The sequence below is a fragment of the Siphateles boraxobius genome, unplaced genomic scaffold, assembly GCF_051911475.1.
Source record: "Siphateles boraxobius isolate OS27281-9 unplaced genomic scaffold, OSU_SipBor_1 22, whole genome shotgun sequence".
NCBI lineage: Eukaryota > Metazoa > Chordata > Actinopteri > Cypriniformes > Leuciscidae > Siphateles > Siphateles boraxobius.
Genome location: NW_027508833.1, coordinates 19,071,170 through 19,092,476, shown reverse-complemented (window position 1 = coordinate 19,092,476; position 21,307 = coordinate 19,071,170). Strand labels below are relative to the sequence as shown.

Here is a 21,307-nt window from a genome sequence, read left to right as displayed (position 1 = left end):
TAGTGTAAAAATAAGACTTCATTTAGCATTCTAGACGTAATCGTTGACGGGGTGAGTGAAAACGGACTTCTGTTGTTTTCTTTTGTGTTGAAGGAGACCTCATTAAATCAGAGTTTGGCGAGAGAAAGGCCGGCCTGGCAGAGCTCTTTCTGGAGCAGAGCCGATTTCTCAATTATTTTACCTTTCTGTTTGACCTGCTTTGAAACTGGTCCATATGAGGTTTTTTTTATTCTTAGACATTTTTGAGGCTCGGTCTCTGAAGGTCCCCTAGATTCTCTTGGGACAAATAACCTACTTATCTAAAAATAACAGTCAGTCCAAAGGAGTGTCCTTAGCAATTCACTTTCCATGGCTTTATTCTTTCATGCTTTTGAAAGCCCCTATCAACGTGACTCCTGTGAAATGCATCTTTGCTGGATGGAAAAAGTTGTGTTAATATATTAAAATGCAGTGTTGCCAGAAAACGGACGCTCTGTAGTAAGGTTTAGTTGTCCTGCTGTGGTCTAAGTTTGTGAGGGAGTATTTGAGAAGATTCATGTTGCCCCTCCAGTTATGCTGGATTAATATAATCGATCCAGCAGATGGTGGCCGTAATAGATGAAACCTCCTAAATATATTTTGCTGTATCATTAAGCAAAATATAATAGTCAGATTTGAATGTTGTTGTTTTTTTTTACCAGTTTAGCTGAATCTCATGAAAGCAGGTTACATTTCAGTTCTAAAAACAAAAGAAAAAATTGAGAAATTATATTTTTCTTATACAAATTTAAGCTTTTTAAGTTTACTCGTTTTTACATGAATATTTTCATCCAACAGGTGGTGGTTTAGATATATTAGATTAAACCTCCTAAGTATTAGAATATAATAGTCATATATTGAATGTTTTTTTTTTCACCAGTTCGTGTGAATCTCACAAAAACATGTCTAGGTCATATTTCACACAAAAATCAAAAGAGAAAAATAAGAAATAAAAATTTTGCTACTAGAAAATTAAGCTTTTTAAAATGTGCACAAATTTTACATGATTGTTCTCATGACATTTAAGAATTTTTTACATTACTTATATTCATCCATGCATGTTTGGATGGATTTTAAATAATTTTTTTGGTAATGTCTATTTTTCTCAATTAATGATTCTCATTTTTGACAGAAATTTATACAGATTTCATTGTAAAAAATATAATTTTTTTGAAATTGTAAAGTATTTGTATGTCCTGGTTGTATGTTGTATTATCTTAATCCATTAATACTTATAATATAAAACATATACTTTTTTTACATTATGGTAATGAAAATGTATGGACAAAAGGGCATATTTGTCATGAAATTAATCTTACAACACTTTTTTTGCATTGCATTGCATTGCATTGCACCATTGTAACACTTTGCAGTCAGCTGGTAATCTTAATTACTCAGTAATTAAGTAATCTACTAATTACTTAGTAATCTAAGTCACTTAATTAATATTGAAGATGATTTTAAGGCTGACATTTCAGTAGTATTCCTATAGATTTTTTTTTATTCGTTTGTTTACATTTTGGGGTAAAATATGTCCCCGGTCATGCTACTGACAGGTTTTATGAGATTCACCTCTTGGCCGCCGTGACATTTGAAGGCTTCTGATGGCCTACAGTGGTCTTAAACAGTGGCCTTGTCTTTGTGCTGTTCTGATACAGTGTCCAGTGCTTTTAAAGAGCCTTTGGAAGTAGAAGGGGGAGGTTTCTCAAAATGAAGACGTATAAGATCTTTCTCTGTTCTCTTTCACTCTCTCTATCTTCCTCGGCCTCTCTCTCTATCTTTGGCCCTGAGCAGTGGCCTCGATGACCCTATCTCCTCTCGGCTCCTTGACCCCTCTGTGTGAGGTTACGGACCGGCTTCTCCACATGGGAGTCCTGCCTGTCTAAGTCCCGCTCTCTGTTCCAACCTCTCCTGCAGATCCAGATGAAAGGGGCATTGAGAGGCTGTCGCATCAGCCCAAACCCCCCTCCAGCCCTCCTTGGACAGAGCAAGAAAGGGGGGATGAAAGCTCCTCTGGCCGAATGCAAATCCCCCTCTATCCCAACTCAACCCTGCTGCTAGATCTTCACACAGTGGCCCCCGTCTCTTTATCAGTGGGATCTACTGAGAGGACGCTCCACGTGACCCTGATTGCAAACCATATCAGAAGCCCCTCCCAATCCAGGCCGTAGTTCCCTCTCTAGGGTGTAGGGTGGGGTCACGTGGACCTCTATCCAAAGGTCATAACCTCTTGACTCTCAATTAGCACACCCTGTATTCAACGCTGCTCTTGTTTCTGAGGTCGGGACTGATGGAAAAGGGGGACATGGGTGGTGGGTGGCGCTTTGCAACACAATGCTTCAATCGGCTGCTCATGCGGCTTTTCTGAGCAGTGCTGTAAACAAGCCTAAAGAAAAGGATTAGTTAAGAGCCATTGAAGGCTTTGATTGACTTAATCTGTCTTTAGGGGATAGGAAGTTTGATGGGGTTTTAAATGCTCCAAGGACGACCCCAGCTCCACCTGGCCTCATGAACGCGGCGGCTCGCGGCTCAGCAGGGTTATGTCAGGAGGTCTCCACCTGTGGAAAAAATCCCTATAAATCAAAGTCAACCTGGCATTTATCCCAAGGAACAACCCTTGGGCTGTGTTCCACAGAAATGAGGCAGGGAAGATGGTATGATTAATTTATGGACCATTCGTCTCGCTTTGACACATTGGCGAAAGAATGAAAGGAAGAACTCTTGACCGACTCTTTAAACACACACCCTGTTTCTTAGCCTTTTATGGCATTTATCTTTTTTTAAACCTGCATACCCTTTTATGATTTATCTCGGCTCTCGTTAGAGCATGGGAACTGTACTGTGATGTCACTCTAAGAAAGTATATAAAGCTAAAGGAATGTTGAGTGCTGTTAGCACTGTAGCGCAGTAGTCAGCACTTCCTTTACATTAAAGAACATCATCTATCTCAGTTAGTTTAAGATCAATCGTTGCACAAACTATCTTTGTACTTGTTCTGTCATTTCCCATCATTAATCTTGGATATCCAGACTCAATTCTAGTTCACAAACTCTCAGTTCAGTTAGCTAGTTAGTTTTTGAGACTTCTTTTTAGGGATTTATTACAAGGATTAGCTCAAAAGAATAATTTGTTCATGAATCTGACTCGTTCTGCTGTATCTTTATGAATTCCTAAAAGAACCGGTTTAAATGATTTTGAAGCCCACTGTGTTCCTCGTTTGAGAATAAAGAACATATCACAAAGCATTTTCCCCAAAATAAGCCCATAGTTCTGTTGTTTTAAGCCTTCCAGTCTAGTCCTGTAAGTTTGGGTTTTAAAACGTGTCTGGCATTGGCTTGCACCAGGGAAAGTTTGAAGGTGAATGTCTCTCTTTAACACCTTGTCATGCCTTTAGGGGAACTGAGTGGAGGGTATGTGTGCGTGTGTGTGTGCGTGTGTGCGTGTGTGTGTGTGTGTGTGCGTGCGTGCGTGCGTGCGTGCGTGTGTGTGTGTGTGTGTGTGTGTGTGTGTGTGTGTGTGTGTGTGTGTGTGTGTGTGTGTGTGTGTGTGTGTGTGTGTGTGTGTGTGTGTGTGTGTGTGCGTGTGTGTGTTTGTTTCTGTAGCTCTGGCCCAGCTGTGCTCATGTTATGTTGTCACCTCATTCTGAAGGATGAGCCGGTTTGAGTTTTCTACACAAAACACAGTAGTGTTTTGGTTTTTTTTACTCCAATGAGCACATTTTAGAGTCCAGTTAGATGCTCTCTCTCTCTATGTATATACTATATACTTTTTTTTAAGTATTCTAATGTCAAAGTCTCTGTCACTGCAGTTTTTGTGCTAGTTTCATTTTTCCCCTTGTCTTTGTTTCTCCTCAGAGTTCCCGCAGCTGAGAAGACTTTCAGATGACACATTTTTTGGGGACAACGAGAAAGGTATTTGTGTAAACTGTTTGGTATGTCTTAATTGTTTCCATATGTATCAGTGTAAATGCCTCAGACTCGGTTTGCTTCATTTGATCTCATTTCCTCTTATTTAAATGCTTTTCTCGTTGTTGTTGGTGAAGAGCAATTTCACACAGTACAGCACAGAGACCTTTCCAGAGGCTTTGTAAAACTCTGCCAGACAGCTTCATTCTTGACACTCCCAAATTTCTAAGCAGCCAGATGAGAGCAGAGAAAAGACAGAGTAAAGTAGAGTAGATGTAAGGGGTCCGAAGAGGGGGGAGTTTGACTTATCTGTCCATCCTGAGAGTTAGGAACGGGGTGTAGAACACTGTTAAGTGTTTGCAGGTGTCTTCTTAGAGGAGGTATGAATCTGTGTTTGTGTATTTAACACATTCAGACACTACATACTCATGAGTAATTTTTTTTTCAATTGTTCATTTCTCGGGAGTAAGTGCATTCCCAAATTGCATCAGGTTTGTGCCTCTTGGTTTTTTTTGGCGCCTCTATTCGTCTGTTTTTGTTCTTTTTTGGATCCCTGGTTGAAAGATTGGGGTTTCTGAAGCACCTGACTACTTTCACCATCTCTAAAGAGCATGTTCTTCTCTTTCAGGTGAGCTTTTATTGTCCATAGTGTAATATTTTAAAACTGTGCTGACGGATAAGGTTTGACCTTACCACCTGGTCCTTTACAGACAGATACCAATCAGTTCTGAATCTAGTTTGAGATTTAAAGCTATAGTACACCCAAAAAATGAACATTCTGTCATCATTTACTCACCCTCAAGTCCTTTCAAATCTGTATGAATTTTTTTTCTTCTACAGAAAACTAAAGAAGCTGTTTTTTCTCTTGGTGAGCGCTCTGCTCTCATCTCAGATCGCTTACTCCCATCTTCTGCTCAGTTAGTAAAGACTTGTCATGTTTTAACTGTTATTAAAGGGGTGGTTTACTGCTTTTTTTCTTTGCATGACTGTGTTTATGGGGTGCAATATAACATGTCTAAGTGTGTGTTTAAAAAAAAAAAAAAAGCCTTATTTTTCATAAATTTCACCTTTATTGTAAGACGCTTTCTCCTCTGTCATTTGAACGACCGGTTGACTTCCTGATTCTATGAAACCACTCACTCAGAAACAGACAATGGGCTCAGATTAGTTAGTTGGGCCGGTGTGTTGTAATTGGCTAAACTGCGTAGTGCACGTAGTCCGGAAACTTCACGCCCATTACCTTTACATGCGAAAGCTGCATGTGCTCCGGTCAAATGTACATAGTGTCAATAGCCTACTGCCGTATCAGTTTGAGCCAGAATCAGACCCAGAAAGCGGCAATGAAGAGAGTCAAGCAGAACCTCCCCACGGCTCTTACAAAACGTTTCTGAATGGTACATTTTTTTATTATTATTATTCTATTCTAATCTTTTCTATTCTAGGCTACTATTATTATATACGAATTTCTATATGCTGTTACTTGAAAATGCTACTGCTGCTTATAACTTTTGACCTACGGTTTTCTCCTGATTAAACATTTAATATAACTGAATAAATGACAAGAATAATTACGTTTTTTAAAGTTATTGTTTTATCGATATAATGAACAACCGTTTATCTATTCACAAAACTTAGTTTACTCAGTGTATCGTTTTCTTTAGGTGTACACGTTTGTCTTACATACACAAAATAGCATCGAACTAACTGGCTACTATAAACAAACAGCATTGGCATTGGTTTACGTTCTTGATCAAATCGAAAAATTACGTCATAAAGTATACATGGAAAATACATTTACAAAATTAGTACATAATTACAAATTCAGGTCCAAAAGGTTTGTACGTGTTTGTCATAGACACACGAAATAGCATAACTAAGTGGCTACTAAAGCCAGCGCTGGCATTTGTTTACGTCCTTGATAAAACTAAAACATTACGTCTGAAATTATACATGCAAATACATTTAAAATGATTAAGTCTTACTTACAGGTTGTGGCCCACCAACATCTGCCTCAGATTTTAAAGTTGGAACTGCTTCATGTTTTAGTAACAGTTTGTTGTTGAATCCGGCATTGAATTCGTGGAGATTCTGGAAGCTGTCTTCCGTAAAATGCGCAGCACAGAGAGCTAAATTACGATTGTAATTTTCAGGAACATAATCAAACATAAATTGTAGCCATTGTTGACGAACTACAGCTTTTGAGTTTAGCTTGGCGTGAGACTACTCCAACGGGGGGGGGGGGGGGGGGGGGGGTTGGTCTGCACACGCAAGGTCTCTCGCTCGCTTACCTCTGCCGTGCGCGCGGTTTGGAGCACAATATCTTTACTCTAGATTACGGGATATTTAACTAATTTGCGGTATAACTAGTCGATCGCGAGTGGCTCAACAGGTAGATATATAGATAAACTCATCTTTCAGGCATTTTACCTACCGGGTTGACACTTAAGCGTGAGAAATCGGGGGTGTGGCGTGAGAGCGTGAGAATTGGGTCAATTGCGTGTGTCTCACGCTCAATGCGTGAGAGTTGGCAGCCCTGACTACAGCGTCCGTAGGAAGCCCGAACACAGAAGACCTGACAGCTGGGTGAAAATAACACACTTTCGACGGCATGGCTACTGCTCTCCACTATAACTCTTCCTCTTCCACAAAGCCGCAGAAATATGGCCATGCCCCCTTTTTTGCATATTCCGGAGGGAGGTTTGGTTATGGGTTAGTTACGTATGAAACCCGGGAGTATCTCGTTGTAGTCCCATTCGAGTCATTTTTGTAGGCATTAAACTTCCTGATTTTTAAAAGACGACATTTCTGCTTACATTGAACTTTCAGTGCAGCAACTTTGCAGAAATCAAGTGAAATCAAAAAATCAACCACCCCTTTAATACGTGAGGAGTAAGTCAGACCTAGAAGAGACTAGAAACAATGCTGACATACTGAGATTATTAGTATTATGCAAGTATAGAAATTACAAAAGCATGAATAAGTGATGGAGCTTTTAGGGTGTTTATCTTTTGAAAGAAAGTACTATCCTTAATGGATCTATAGTATCGGTTATTTGTCTTACAGAAGCCAAAAAGTGGATCTAGTTGTACTAATGCAGTATTTAGAAGGGTTTTTGTAATGCATGTTTAATCCTTTTACGTTTTTGTGTATAGATGAACTTGAAAATTAACTTGAAAATAAGAATACTTTACAGAAAAATGAAAATTCTCTAATTTACTCACTCTGATGGTTTTGATCAGGTTGATCAGTGAAGCTAAACCGCATTGGTTCACATGACCAATCATAAAACATTTGAATGTTTTAATGCACTTTTAAGGTATGATGTTCAATTAAAATGAGCTCTGGTGCGATTGCTCTGTTAGTGCGTTCATTTGAATAAGTGTGAACGCTGCCATTCAAACCCTGGTGCGCACCAAACAAGCAGACTGAAACCCTCCTTTTCAGGAATTGCTGTCTCCTTGCAGCAGATCTTCATTTGTGTGTGCAACGGAGGAAGTTCACGCGCTGTTTTGTTTTGTTTGCACATCTTATAAGCTCTTCATGAGTTCTCAGCTGGTAAAAATACCACCAAATGTACACGCTTGTATCTTTAGGTTCAGTGTTAGAAATGCCAGTGTGAACGCTGAGCAAACCAGGTCTTTCTTTGGTTCAGACCAAAAGAACCAAGAGAACTGAACTACAAATATAAATAGATCTTTAGTGTATTCCTTTCACTTTTTTTATCATGTCCCCATATGACCCTTGGCGCTCAGGAATATTTCAAAAAAGTCATCCGAGTGACCAACAGCACTGTTCAGAATGTCGGAGTCAAAGTAAGACAATTATCCCATTGTTGCAATGGTTTGATTTTTGTTCCAAACCTAAATTCTCCAAGGATATGAAGAAATTTTAGGCAATTGCATTTTTATGTTTTGCTTGGTTTCAATCCATTTTAAACCCCCAACCGCAGAGTACAATTATGTAAATGTCTTCCATTTTACGTTAGAAGCCATCGTCCTGAGATTGTATGTTTAAAGAAAATTATTATTTGTGGAGATTTGTACTGATATGTTTTCAAAGCCTCTTATTAAATACTCCAATCCCAACAATCTGAGAATGTCCCAACACACTGATGTCCCTGTAGTCTTCAGCCAGGTCTGCCTCTTGACTCAAGTGTGATGTTCTTGGCTGTGTAGTTTTGGTCTTTTCACAGAGAGGTGAATGAGTGTTAATGCCCACATAGAAAATTAAATCATAGCCCTGAAAAAGGAAAAGTTCCCCGAAAAAGGAAAATTCTGTCATCATCTACTCATCCTCATGTTGTTCCATGTCTTTATTTGGTTGGAATGGACCTGTTTGATAGCCTGTTTGTCTTATTTATTTATTGTTTGTTTGTTTGCGGTGTTGTTTAGTGCCACTAGTGTCTCTGAAATTGCACACTGCTGCTTTTAGGCAATGATTCTAGAAAATACTGGCATTCTTTTTTTGGTAACACTTTAGTATGGGGAATACATTTTCACTAGTAACTATGACCTTTGCCTCAATAAACTAATTTACTGCTTATTTATGGTTAGTAAGGAAGTTTTTGTAGCGTTTAGGTTATATTGGGTAGAATTAAGGGATGTAGAATATGGCCATGCAGAATAAGGCATTGATATGTGCTTCATAAGTACTAATACACAGCCAATATGCAACTAGTTAATAGCGAGAATTGAACCCTAAAATAAAGTGTTACCCTTTTTTTTTGGGCAGTTTCTCATTTTCATCTGCTACTCTCATTTTTAACACAAAGTCTAGACTTTCTTTGAGGGCTTATTTTTATTTTTTATTGTTCATTGAATGCTGTTTACTGATTCATGACTCCCACTATCATGCTTACTTGGGTATGAATAGCTCAGGGCGGCTTACATGAACATGTAACTTAAAAGAAGTTTTTATTTCTGTTGGTGGACAAACTCCCACTCTCTCTTCATCTGTATATTTATTTCTTTTTTTATTCTTTTCCTTTCACTGCCTTCATTTGCTCTCTCCCTTCCACCCTGGGGTGTTGTAGTCAGTCTGTAGTGTTTGTAGGCCACAGGGTTTCTCAACAAGGATCTGTGCCAAACCTGGCCCATCTGTTCCACAGAGGCCGTGTTCACTGCAGTCGGCCATAAAGACACACTACAGCAAACAAACATGCCGAGAGTCTTTTACCTTTGAATAATGTGTGAAATAACATTACTTATTCAGTCCTCTCTTTTTTCAGTAGTTTACAGTACAAGATGAAGGTCATCACTTCCATTGTGAACGAGTTTCAGGCTCTTCACAATGTCTTAAAGGGACAGTTCACCCAAAAGTGAACACTCTCATTTACTCATGTTTTTCTTAACTTGTATGACTTTCTTTTTTTTCTTATAACACAAAAGATGATTTTTTTTTTATAGTACAATGTTCAGGCTACCTTTTGCTAAAATCAAAAAATATATAAACTAGCAGTCATTAGAGTATTAGACTGTCTGCTTAATATCTGCTAACACTTCATTTTGATTTGACGTTCTACTGATGATAAGTAACTTAGCAAGTACGTCGACTTACCTAACAGTCTACTGAAGTCAACTAAAACTCTAATGAGAGTTAGTTGACATGTAGTTGCAAAGTTACTTATAATTAGTAGAATATCTAAATTGGACTATCAAAATAAAGTGTTGAAAGAATAAGAAAGTGTATAAACCATTGAAATAAAGCTTCACAGTCACATCCTGGAAAAAGAAAGTCACACAGTTTTTGGAAAGAAAGTATAAGTATATGAAGACAGAATATTAATTTGTGGGTGAACAGACCCTTTAATAAGCATGTTGCCACATTTCTGACTGTGCTTGTGCTGATTGGTTTTTCATTTGTGTCTTGTTCAGGTTATTTTGCCAGTGCTGGCAACAGACAAAAGACAAATCACAGTCCAAATTATGACAAGTCCATATTTTCCACGTGGAAGTGCATCACCTCATGATTTTGTTATAATAGTCAATCCATATCAGATGTTTAGATCTGTGGGTGTTTTTCTTGTTATTATATCCAGGTTATGATTCAAGCGTGGGGTGTGAAGAGGCTTGTATTAATCATCTATTGAACGAATCTGATTGTGTCAGTTTGCTTTGAACACACTCCAGTAAAACCATGTGCTGGCTGTTCAGTCTTTCCAAGGCAATGAAGCTCAATATTTGTGGTAGGGAAATTATGGGAGAGGCTCATTGTAAAAAAAAAAAAAAAGAAAAAATTCTCTTTAGGTTTCCTAGCAAATGTTTTGCCTTTTAAATTATGTTTTGTAGATCAAAGCATACTAGAAGATATTTTTAAAGGAGACAAATTATGGAAAACATTACTTTCCTTGCTCCTTTGAAATAAAACAATTTGATTTACTATATAGGTGTATTTCAACATACTCCCTCTCCAAACTGTACACATTTTTATTGAATACATATATATGTTTTATACTTACTAACACACACACACACACACACACACACACACACACACACACATATATATATATATATATATATTCTAAAGTTTAAACATTCTCATTCTTGAAAGACAAAGGAGAATTGTGAAAGTAGTCACATATGGACATGTAATAAATTTAAATCATTGTGAATATATCAATATGTTTTATTTACTAATGCATTAAATAGTGCGAGAAAACTTGACTAATAGTATAAGGAGAAAAATACAACTTGTGTAGAATACAGGCCTATTCCCTTTATGCGATACAGCTTCATTTCCCTCACTAGTGACAATTCCTTAACAACTTGAGAAAACACACAGGAAAGAGCATCTTCCTCTGTTGTGTGTGTGTGTGTGAGTCTGAGCTCCCTGCTGATCTCCATCAGTGTGTGCCCGGCGGTCCCGTGAGGCTCTGTTCACTCACACTTCCTCTCCTGCACGCCCCATTGGTCTGGGTAAATGCCCGCCCAGCCTCTGCCTCCTGCCCCCCAAAATACAGAGGAAATGACTGATGAGTGTTTGCTTGTGTGTGCAAGTGTGTTTTACCGCCAGGCCGGTGTGACGGTTATAAAAGATGTCCTAATAAGCAGCTGATGTCAGTGTGTTCGATGATGAGTTCACAGTCCTATTCTGTGTGTCATTAACTGGAAAGCCTTCATTGTTTTGCCTTAATGACTTAATTGCATTGAAATGTCTGAATTTTAGCAAATGGTGCTCTTGGATTGTGTTCATAAAGGCTGAAATTATTAGCTTTAATATAGCATATATAGCTTTTATGTTATATTTGCATTTATTTGATGCAGAATACAATAAAAAAGAGTAATTCTGAAATATTATTACTCTAAAGTAATCTTATTTTAAAATATCTGTTTTCTACTTTAATATATTAAAATGTAATTTATTCCTGTAATGGCAAAGCTGAATTTTCAGCATCATTCCTCCAGTCTTCAGTGTCACATGATCCTTCAGAAATCATTCTAATATGCTGATTTCCTACTTATGAAACATTTATTATTATCAATGCTGATAACAGTTGTGCTGTGTCATATTTTGGTAGAAACTGATGCATTTTTTAGGATTCTTTGATGAATTAAAAAGTTCAAAAGCAGCATTATTTTTTTTTTTGTAACATTATAAATATCTTTCCTGTCACTTGTGATCAATTTAATGCATCCTTGTGAAATGAAAGTATTTCGTTGAAAAAAAAAAAATGTTAGTGATCACAAATAATTTCTACCATTGAAATCTTGTTTATGTAATGCTTTTGCATTGTTATAAGCTCAAATGTTGTTTCCATCCCCACAGGTGAAGACATGTTTCTGCACACAGACGGAGGAGGAAGTGATGTCAGAGTGATGTCAGTGAGGCTGCCCTCTGCCAAACAGGATCTAGAGTCTGTCAGCCTCAGCTCTGTTGAAGGACATACAGACTCTTCTGCTAATGATGTGTTTTAACAGCAAAGACCCTATGAAACCTCTCTGACAGGAAACTGTGAAGTGCCTGAAAGGAATGAGATGTTCTTGGTGTTCTAAATGATTAACATTACAGACGCTCGTAGTTGGATGACAAGAGACATAATGAATTGTTTTCTTGTCTCTTAGCATCACTGTTAAATAAAACCCTATGTATTGTAATTGTACACTTTTTATGCAAATAAATTTTAAACAAATCCTGCAAAACCTTTTGATTGAACTTTTTTTATACAGTTTTAACGGATTTCTCCCCAGGTTGACGTCGGCTGTCGGGTTGATTCTGTCTGAACGGCTGTTCTCTGTCATGGTAATAGCAGCGCAGTGCATTACTTCATGAGAGAGGGTTTTCACATCATTAGTCTCCGACTGCTGTTTCTCCCATTACAGGGGGAGATAGAGAGAGATAGCCGCTATCAGATGGTGCTATCCTGCACTGATGATGCATGTCTAATAAGCATCCTGTTTCCTTTTCAGCACTTAAGACATGATAAAGTCTGGGAGAATGAGTGGAAGCAGTCTCGTAGAACCAGACTTCTGACTATCGCCATAAAGTCTGGTCCATTTTACTGCTCTTCTGGCCTAGAATCAACCACAATTTTGGCTAATAATTGACCAATATTCACTAAAAGTGGTAGTTCATTCTAAGAGAAATTATTGAAAAATGTATAGACTGTAATCCAAGTTTCTGTCCTTCCAAAAGTAATAAGTACAGTTATTTCATGGCCATTACTCTGAAAACAAATCAGAAATGCTTATATTTTAGTTAAAGCACTAAAGCTTCTTTTAATACAAAACTATGTGCTATTTGAGCGGTAAAGTTAATTATTTAATCATACTTTCATTGGTGGGACTATATTTCAACGCAGATAAAAAATAAAATGTTATGGTGGACTTTGCTCCATGTAAACCGCGACTTTCTGGTTTATTCGTGCATTGTCTGAAAGTTGCAGGTTTACAGGCTTTTATTTGATCCTGACTTGGGAAAACTGGATATAACTTTGCACAGACAATGTCAATAGCTATTTTATCACACTAATCTCATATTTACACTTATTTGGCCAGTTTCACAAACCAGGCTTAAGCTAGTCCCAAGCGAAAATGCATGTTTGAGCTGTCTGAACTGAAAGAAACTTGCACTGACATAACTTAAAATATGTCAGTGCCATTGTTTTGTCTCAAGATGCACATCAGTAATGTTTTTTCTAAGGCACTTTTTTAAAAAGCTACTTAAATGCCCTAATTGAACTTAGACCTAATCCTGGTTTAATCTAAGCCTTGTTTGTGAAATCGGGCCATAATGTTGATGTTTTCTGGCTATATTAATGTGTATTTTGGGGGGGGGTAACACTTTATTTTAGTGTCCTTGTTAAATGTTACATGTAGTTACTGTAACTATAAATTATGCATAATTACATGCAATTTAGCCTAACCAAGCCCTAATCCTTACCCTAACACTATAGTAAGTACTTGTAGTGAATTATTATTACTCAGTACATAAATATATAATTACACTGTAACACGGACACCATAAAATAAAGTAACCTTTTTTTTTCTTCTTTTTTTTTTTTTTACTAATGCAGGGAACTGCCAAGATTGTTTCAGTGATAATTAACAGTGACTAACTAGCAATTATAGTTCATTTCTTAGTAGTGTTCAGTATAGTAGCCTACTAGTACCTTGTAAATGCATTTTTGTTTCCCAATGAAATTGGCATAAAAGCAGCCAGATTGGAGCATACAATTTTTAGAAGTCCATTGCATTTTTTTTCTACAGTATGCGGTCTGTGAGTGACTTTAATGGAAGCATCTAGATCCATCTTGACCTTGGCGCAGGAACTCCCAGTAGATTGTGTTCAGGAATAAAATAATAATTCAGAGTATTGTTGTTTTCAGTGTGAGAGCACTAAGGCACCAAATAACCCCCTATCCACTTTGCTTTGTTTTTTCTGCAGGTATAAGAAGAATAGAGTGAAATCTATATATAAAGTGCTCACCTGGGAAAATGTTAGGCTTTCACAGCTGTAGAGCAGCCAATGGAGCGATAAGTGTGTATGATAAGAGCAGCTAGAGCCGGTCTGAAAATGAAGAAGCTAATTGTGTGATGTGATGCTGACCAGAGACACAACCAACACACAATGACACACAGCTACTCTGAAGAAACGTAAATTAGTTTTTTAGTTAGTCATGGTTCATTGCAATTTATGTCTTGTGGCATATTGTAAATGCTGTAAATTCACCGCAAGTAATTAATTTATGGAACATAGACTGTAAATTTACAGGATTAAACTGTTTATTGAAATAACAGTATTTTACTGTTGGAAATTGGCTGTATTTTTACAGCAATTTTTAACAGTGCAATGTTATCTTATATATTTTGTGCTAACATAAGCGATGGTCAAGTACTGTGGTTATATTTTGTGGTAGTGAAAATATTAAACTTTTCTTTGCAGTGCGCTGAGACGAGTTGAATTAAATGCCTGTGGTAATCAACATTTTGCCAACTTTGTGTTATTGCTCTTGATGTGATTTAATCCTGCTCTCCTTTTCGTTGGGTTCATGATATGTAGCTTCTGTAGACTGCTAACTATATAAGCAGATGTGTGTGTCCAAGCACTAAGTGATCAACCTCATCATATTGCATTTGAGAGCTCAGTTTGATTGGATTATAATGAATATGCAGGAGAACCGCAAGGAGAGCTGGACTCAATTGCAGAGAAAAGAGAAGGCATCAAAAAACAAACTGGCCTGAAATCACTCAAACTGTCTTAAAGTGCTTTCTAAAGATTAGGTTTGCGGGCCAAGCTTTGCAGTCAGCTCATATCAGTCTCCCACCCTAAAGAAAAAAAAAAACCTCTTAAAGCCCCCGTTAGCCAGCTGTTTATCAAAGCCAGATGTGCGAGGCAAGAACCCGCAGGAAATTAACCATGACATTGTCCACTCTTCTTTTGAAATGTCCTGCGGAACAGAGAAAACACGTAAAATCTTCCCCCACCTCTTCATCTATCAGGCGACTGCTTCCATCAGAGACTGGTGCTTAAACCTTGAGGGAATTGGCACACGTCGGAGTGTCTGTTTTGTTTGGAATGTCAATAGTTGGTAGAATTCTAGCGTGAGTTGTGATTGGATGAAACCGCTCCAGAGGATAAAGGTGACACTTTGTGCATTTAATCATTGTGACTTTAGATGGATTATGCTTTTGGGAAAAGTCTTGGATTTTTTTGCATTTTTCCAAACTATTCCGTCTGGTAGGAAAGGATTTCTTGAGGAGTACAGGCAGAACTATTGGAGGGGTGTTAATACTGACAGTGATTTGCATCTACAAAGCGACCAATGAGGTTAGGATTTGACACAACAAAAGAGCGACAGGTTAACTTTATGCTAATGGAGAGTATTTGGATTTGATGATTTCCAGTAGAAGTGCAGACTGAAGCTCATGTGATCCGCCTCCTGATACAGTTTTGAATTTAATCAGCCCTTTAGAGAGCATTTTATTGTGTGCATTAAGGATCCAGAGCTCCAGTGTCGTTCCGCAAAGCATTTATTGGGAAATTGAGGGTAGGGTAATAAAATAGATTAAATATATGCACATATATCAAGGCTCTTTTATGCTAGCAGCCATTTTGAGCCACCAATGTGTGTGTTTTATGAGTGGGGGAGATGAACAGCTAATTGATTCTTTTGAAATACTACTTAGACATGCATATTTATGAAGCCAGCTTTGTGATTTCATGACTTAAAGACTGGGACTCCGTACTTTCCCTTGTTGGTGTAACCCTAACAAACAGGATTTAGTGATTGGACATATTTAATAGCTTTATTACATATTATATATATATATATATATATATATATATATAATAAAGCTATTAAATATGTATATATGTATGTATATATATATATATGTAATAAAGCTATTAAATATGTATATATTGTATATGTATATATATAGTATAGCACATATTATATAATAAAGCCATGAAATCAAAAGGATGGCTTCATAAATATGCATGTCTAAGTAGTATTTCAGAAGAATCAATTAGCTGTTCATCTCCCCCACTCATAAAACACACACATTGGTGACTCAAAATGGCTGCTATAGCATAAAAGCTGTATATACACTGTACCTATATATACCGTATAATATTTCATCTGTTCATCTGCTATTTCACAATACATTAGCATATTCCCTCAAAGAAGTACTGAAGGCCACAAAATTGCACAGGGCATTTAAGTGTTACATTAGCACATTCTTCAAAGTTGTTAGAGGAAGAGTGTTACACCAAATAATTGGATGGAAGTAGGACATTCACAGACTATCTGACTCGGTAACATTGACCAGCTTTGGTTAACATTTCTTGCTTTATTCCACAACAAGAGCAAGGTGACATTGAGTAATGATGTTCGGGGTCATGATAAGAAGCACAAAGAACTTCCTTACCCTCTCAGACCAGAGAGTTTTAAAAGATCAATTACTTTTCTTGGAAGATTTAGGCCAGTTTAGTGTGCCATCGCTTTGTTGTTGTCCCTCCGGGGATGAATGACTGCAGTTAAGCTTCAGGATGGTGGGGCTTGTACCCGAGTGACCCTCAGTCCTGAACACCTGCCAAACAGATCACTCCCTCATGTCAGACCTTGAAGCCTCCACCTGCTGAGACACTCACCAGCCTCATGTCCACCTATATACAGTATGTCTACTGGACTTCTATTCTTTAAGTTGTAAATCACTATCACACTAGAGCTTTTAGTCTGGTTTGACAGCCGAGTTTGGTTTATTTTGGTTGGTTTGATTGAATGTTGATATATATTTCTTGAGCAGCAAATCAGCATATTAGAATGATGAAGGATCATGTGACACTGAAGACTGGAGGAATGATGCTGGAAATTCAGATTTGATCACAGGAATAGATTACATATAAAAATATATTGAAATAGATAACAGTTATTTTAAATTGTAATAATGTTTCACAATATTACTGTTTTTACTGTATTTTGGATCAAATAAATGCAGACTTGGTGACTTTCTTTAAAAAAAATAAAAAACAATCCCAAATGTTTGAGTTTGTGTATGTGTGTATATATATATATATATATGATGCCCTTGATGCCCTCTGTTCGCCATGATGGTTTTGAATTGCTTGAAATTGATTGGAATCACTTCAAAAAAGGAAAAAACAACATAAACAGTTAAGTGCAACATACACAGCAAGTCTGTCATATAGGCTACATAACATTAAAATGAGAACATTAGAATTGTGTGCTTGGGATATGTATTTTAATGGTGAGACTTTTGTTTTTGTAATCATGCTATCAAAAATTATATAATTATTTAGATTTGGATTTAGATTTATCGGCCAATATATCGGTTATCGGCCTTCAAATATAAAAAATTATCAGTATCGGGTATAATTTTCATATCGGTGCATCCCATGTATTTATATACTGTGTATATATGTATATATATATATATATATATATATATATATATATATATACTGTATATATATATATATATATACATACATGCATATATACATGACAAATGTGCTGTTTTCCTTTGTTAACTCATGTTTGTTCATGATACTATTGTTAATTTATACTAGTTTATAGTTGCATTATTTTAATAACGTTTTTGGATTATCCTATATAGCTGAAGTGTCTCAGCAACGATGGGGAGTTGAGCTTATTTAATGAGACTATTAACTTCTCGTAGTCAAATATGAGAGTTTGTTTGGAGACACTGCAGATTTCTTGGCCCGTGCTGGAGTGTTGCGCCACTGGGCTGAATGCTTGTTAATTGGTGTTTGGGAGGGGTTTGATTATCTCGCTCTGGGGTTTTAATGGAGCCTCAATGGATAAGAGAACCGCAACGGAGGATGGGTGCTGGACACTGGCCAAGGGATTCTCCGTCAGGCTCCATGTGAAGATGCTAAAAAAAAAAACCTCTCTAAGACATCCATCCTCGTTTGTTGTTGCTCTCACACCACAAATAAGAATACAGCTACAATGTGTTTGCTAATGGCTCCTTGCTCGGCCTGAGATTAATTATGGAGCGTAAGGTTTGGCGTCCAATGGAGGGATACAGATGGAAGCTGTCTGTGTGTGTTTATGGAAATCAGGCTGCGTTCACACTGCCAGATCAGATGATGGATGGACATACAGTTTCCTTGGCACAGATTGAGTCTAGGATGGCTGCATTGTTCCAGCCATAGGAATATCTGCGAGTAAGAAAGCATTGATTTGTGGGAAGAGGGGTATCAGCCCACATCCATCAATAAGAACCAGAAAGGGAGCGAGAACGCTGTTGTTTTGCATTTATGACCTCACGGTGATGATGCTCCATTATCAATTATGCAGTCATGAGTGGTTTGGACATGTAAACCAATGGCTTCTGGGAGTTTGTCTCAGCTGATTTGCGAACAGTATTGATTTTTAATCCTTCTATTGCTGCTGAAGTTCTTTGTAAGATGTACAAAGGCGTATATGTATTGTTCGCTTAGCTGAAATGTCTGTCATTTGTACACTATTGCATAAAATCATCATGCAATGGTTCAATCAAAGGCACCAATGTCCATTATATTGTGTATGAGGTAAAGGCTGAGGGGAGCAGATGTCTCCAGATGTGGGCTTTGACCCTCAGAGCCAGAGATGGCAGGCGTGCTGAGAGAACAGGAAGGAGAACAGCTTTTATCCTCCACCGCCAGACCAAAGAAAGACAGCCGTTTCAGCAGCTGTACAGAGAAACAGAAGTGGCCATTACAATGTACTTCTGTATTTGTCAATGTGACTAGAGAATAGAGTATGTGGTTGCTAAGGTGCTCAGTGTGTTTTTAGTGTGTTGCTATGCTGGTTCAAGCCTTACTTCAATATTTATAGCTCACAATTTAATTTGTCTGTTCGTATCATTTGCAAACACCACTTGATTGAACTCAATGTATTTTATCTAAAGTAAATGAACACGTTTTTATTTTGATTCATATTTTATTTTTACTAGTGCTGTCAAATTGATTAATTGCGATTAATATATATATATACTAATATATATACGTGTGTGTGTGTGTGTGTGTGTGTGTGTGTGTGTGTGTGTGTGTGTGTGTGTGTGTGTGTGTGTATATATATATATTCATACACACACACACACACACACACACACACACACACACACACACACACACACACACACACACATATATATATATATATATATATACATGCATGTACAGACACACACACACATATTACATAGATGCAATTAATCGGGATTAACCAGTTTGACAGCACTAGTTTTAACTGCACTAAATAGTATCAATTGTATTTTTATTCCCATACATATTTTGATAGTCAACATGTTGCTGACACACGTTTAAATATTTTATTTATTTTATTTGAACTAAATCAAATGTATCTTTATTCCTGTACAACTTTATTGTCAATATCTTGCTGACACACTTTTAAGTGTTGTTTTAAAACTCAGTATGACAGTCTTGACATGGTGTTCGGTCAGTAAAGTCTTTGTTCAACAGAAAAGCAGATGAGTCACTTGCATGAAGATCAGAGCCATTGTGGACGACTCTTCGATGTCTAAGACTGTTAGATTGGTGCTGGTGCAAGAGTGTGTATATGCCTGAGAGAGCATGAATTATTCAGCACTGCTGACAGCTTAGGATTCTTACAGGTGGAGCCAGAAAAACAAAAGTAGGGTTTCTAATACCTTCCCACAATACCTGCTGTTTTCTTACAGTTGCTTAGCCGTGTGTTTGAGCTGCGCCTCGGGCAGTATGCCAAAACTAGACAGAATAAATCCCCTGAAGATGCGCTCACTGGGTCCAAACTGGTTGCTAATTATCGTGAATTGGGATTATTTTGCATTCACCAGCCTATGAATGCAAATGTAGTGGTTTCTCAATTGTTCACTTTTTTGCTTGTTTTATTTGTCTGTTGTTTTAGGGGACTAGAATGTGTTTCCAAGAAACACAATTATTGTTTGTCACTGCTATAAACAGATCTATGTCCAATCTTACAGTTATTTTCCGCTTCTGAATGCCATATCCTCAGGAACCTGTTTGTAATTTGTGATTTGGTTCCACAGATTTAAGGTGTATTAGTTCCAGGTGACCTTTCTGAAATGCGTCAGGCAAAATAAGACGGAGACTGTGATGGAAAGAGACTGGAGATGGATATTGATTATATGTGTGTTCAGAAAGAAAGATGCTCACCATGAAAAGTATCCCAGAGGAGGATTTGTCCTGGATATAGAGGTACTGTAAAGACTGACTTTAGTCACAGAAACTGCTCTGTTCCCTTTTCCTTTCCAGCGTCCTTAGGCTGAGTGTCCAAAATAGAATTAATGTCGAATGCTTGTTGGTCTCTAGATAGACTTGAAATATTTCTCTCTCATTTTCCACCTCTCTCTCCCTTCCTGACTCACTCGGAGAACAATACGCTCTCCATGCGCTATTTTCAGTGCTTTGATTAATGTTTTAAAACGCAGGACTGTAAGGGAGAGTCTTAAAACTTTCATGGAATACGGGTTGATTATTGAAAGCTCTCTAAACAATGGAAACCCACACCACAGATTTTGATGTAGATCTTGAGATTTGGACAGCTGGGTTTTGAAGTTTGCGGCATCCTACCCCAGAACGCTGTAAAATATTTACAGCATAAAAAATATGCGGCCCTTGTTGAAGTGATTTCTGTAAAATGAAATCTGAAATCATTTGGCGCTAATAGAGTGGCCTTGGTGGTATTTCTGTTTCTCATTGGGCTCCAGACTTTCCCAGTAATGTTTCTACTGGTGAAATGGCTATAGCTAATGTCATGAGCAAAGTATTATAAACTAGAAAATGTATGGAAGCTTGTTTCTACCACAGAATAAAATATTTTAAAGTCCCCCTGTAGTCAATAATTGTATCCCTTGAAACTAATCTTTGATCACCAAAATTGCATATTTAAATGTTTTTAACATTTTTAAAAAATAATTCTTCATGCCTTAAAATAGCTGGAATGTAACTCTACACTCTTGCCTAATTTAGTATATGTTGTTCTATGAATATGCTAATTAGCCCCGCCTCCACTCACTCACACAGCTCAGAGAACCACTCGTTGATGATCACACGTTGACGTGATTGGTTACAAGGTAGTTTGTGATGTCAGAAACACCAGCGATTACAAACCGTGTTTTTGAGATCGTCTTTGGTTCACTGCGGTTTTAAAGAGAAAAAACTCAGCAATGGTACTGACTTATGAATTTGCACATCTTAAAGCATATTAAAAACACCACATAGACATAAACAACATTAAAAACTTGATTTTCACCACAGGGTGATAATCGCAATTGCGAGTTATAAAGTCAGAATTGCGAGATTCTACATTTACATTCCTGTAAATCAAACAGCATTGCAAGACTCTATTAACATTAAAATCATGGGTTTGATTCCCAGGAAATGCATTAAAT

General features: G+C 37.4%; 1 protein-coding gene across 6 annotated transcripts in view; it reads left to right on the top strand.

Moving 5' to 3' along the window:
- kiaa0586 (KIAA0586 ortholog) overlaps positions 1 to 12,064 on the top strand; it is a 121,238-nt gene extending 109,174 nt beyond the window's left edge. For all 6 annotated transcript variants that reach the window (XM_077238964.1, XM_077238963.1, XM_077238962.1 and 3 more), the window contains 2 exons: positions 3,873 to 3,929; positions 11,691 to 12,064. In XM_077238964.1, the coding sequence (XP_077095079.1) occupies positions 3,873 to 3,929; positions 11,691 to 11,839 (206 nt within the window). In that variant the 3' untranslated portion in view covers positions 11,840 to 12,064. The remainder of the gene's footprint in view (positions 1 to 3,872; positions 3,930 to 11,690) is intronic.
- Positions 12,065 to 21,307: the final 9,243 nt, after the last annotated feature.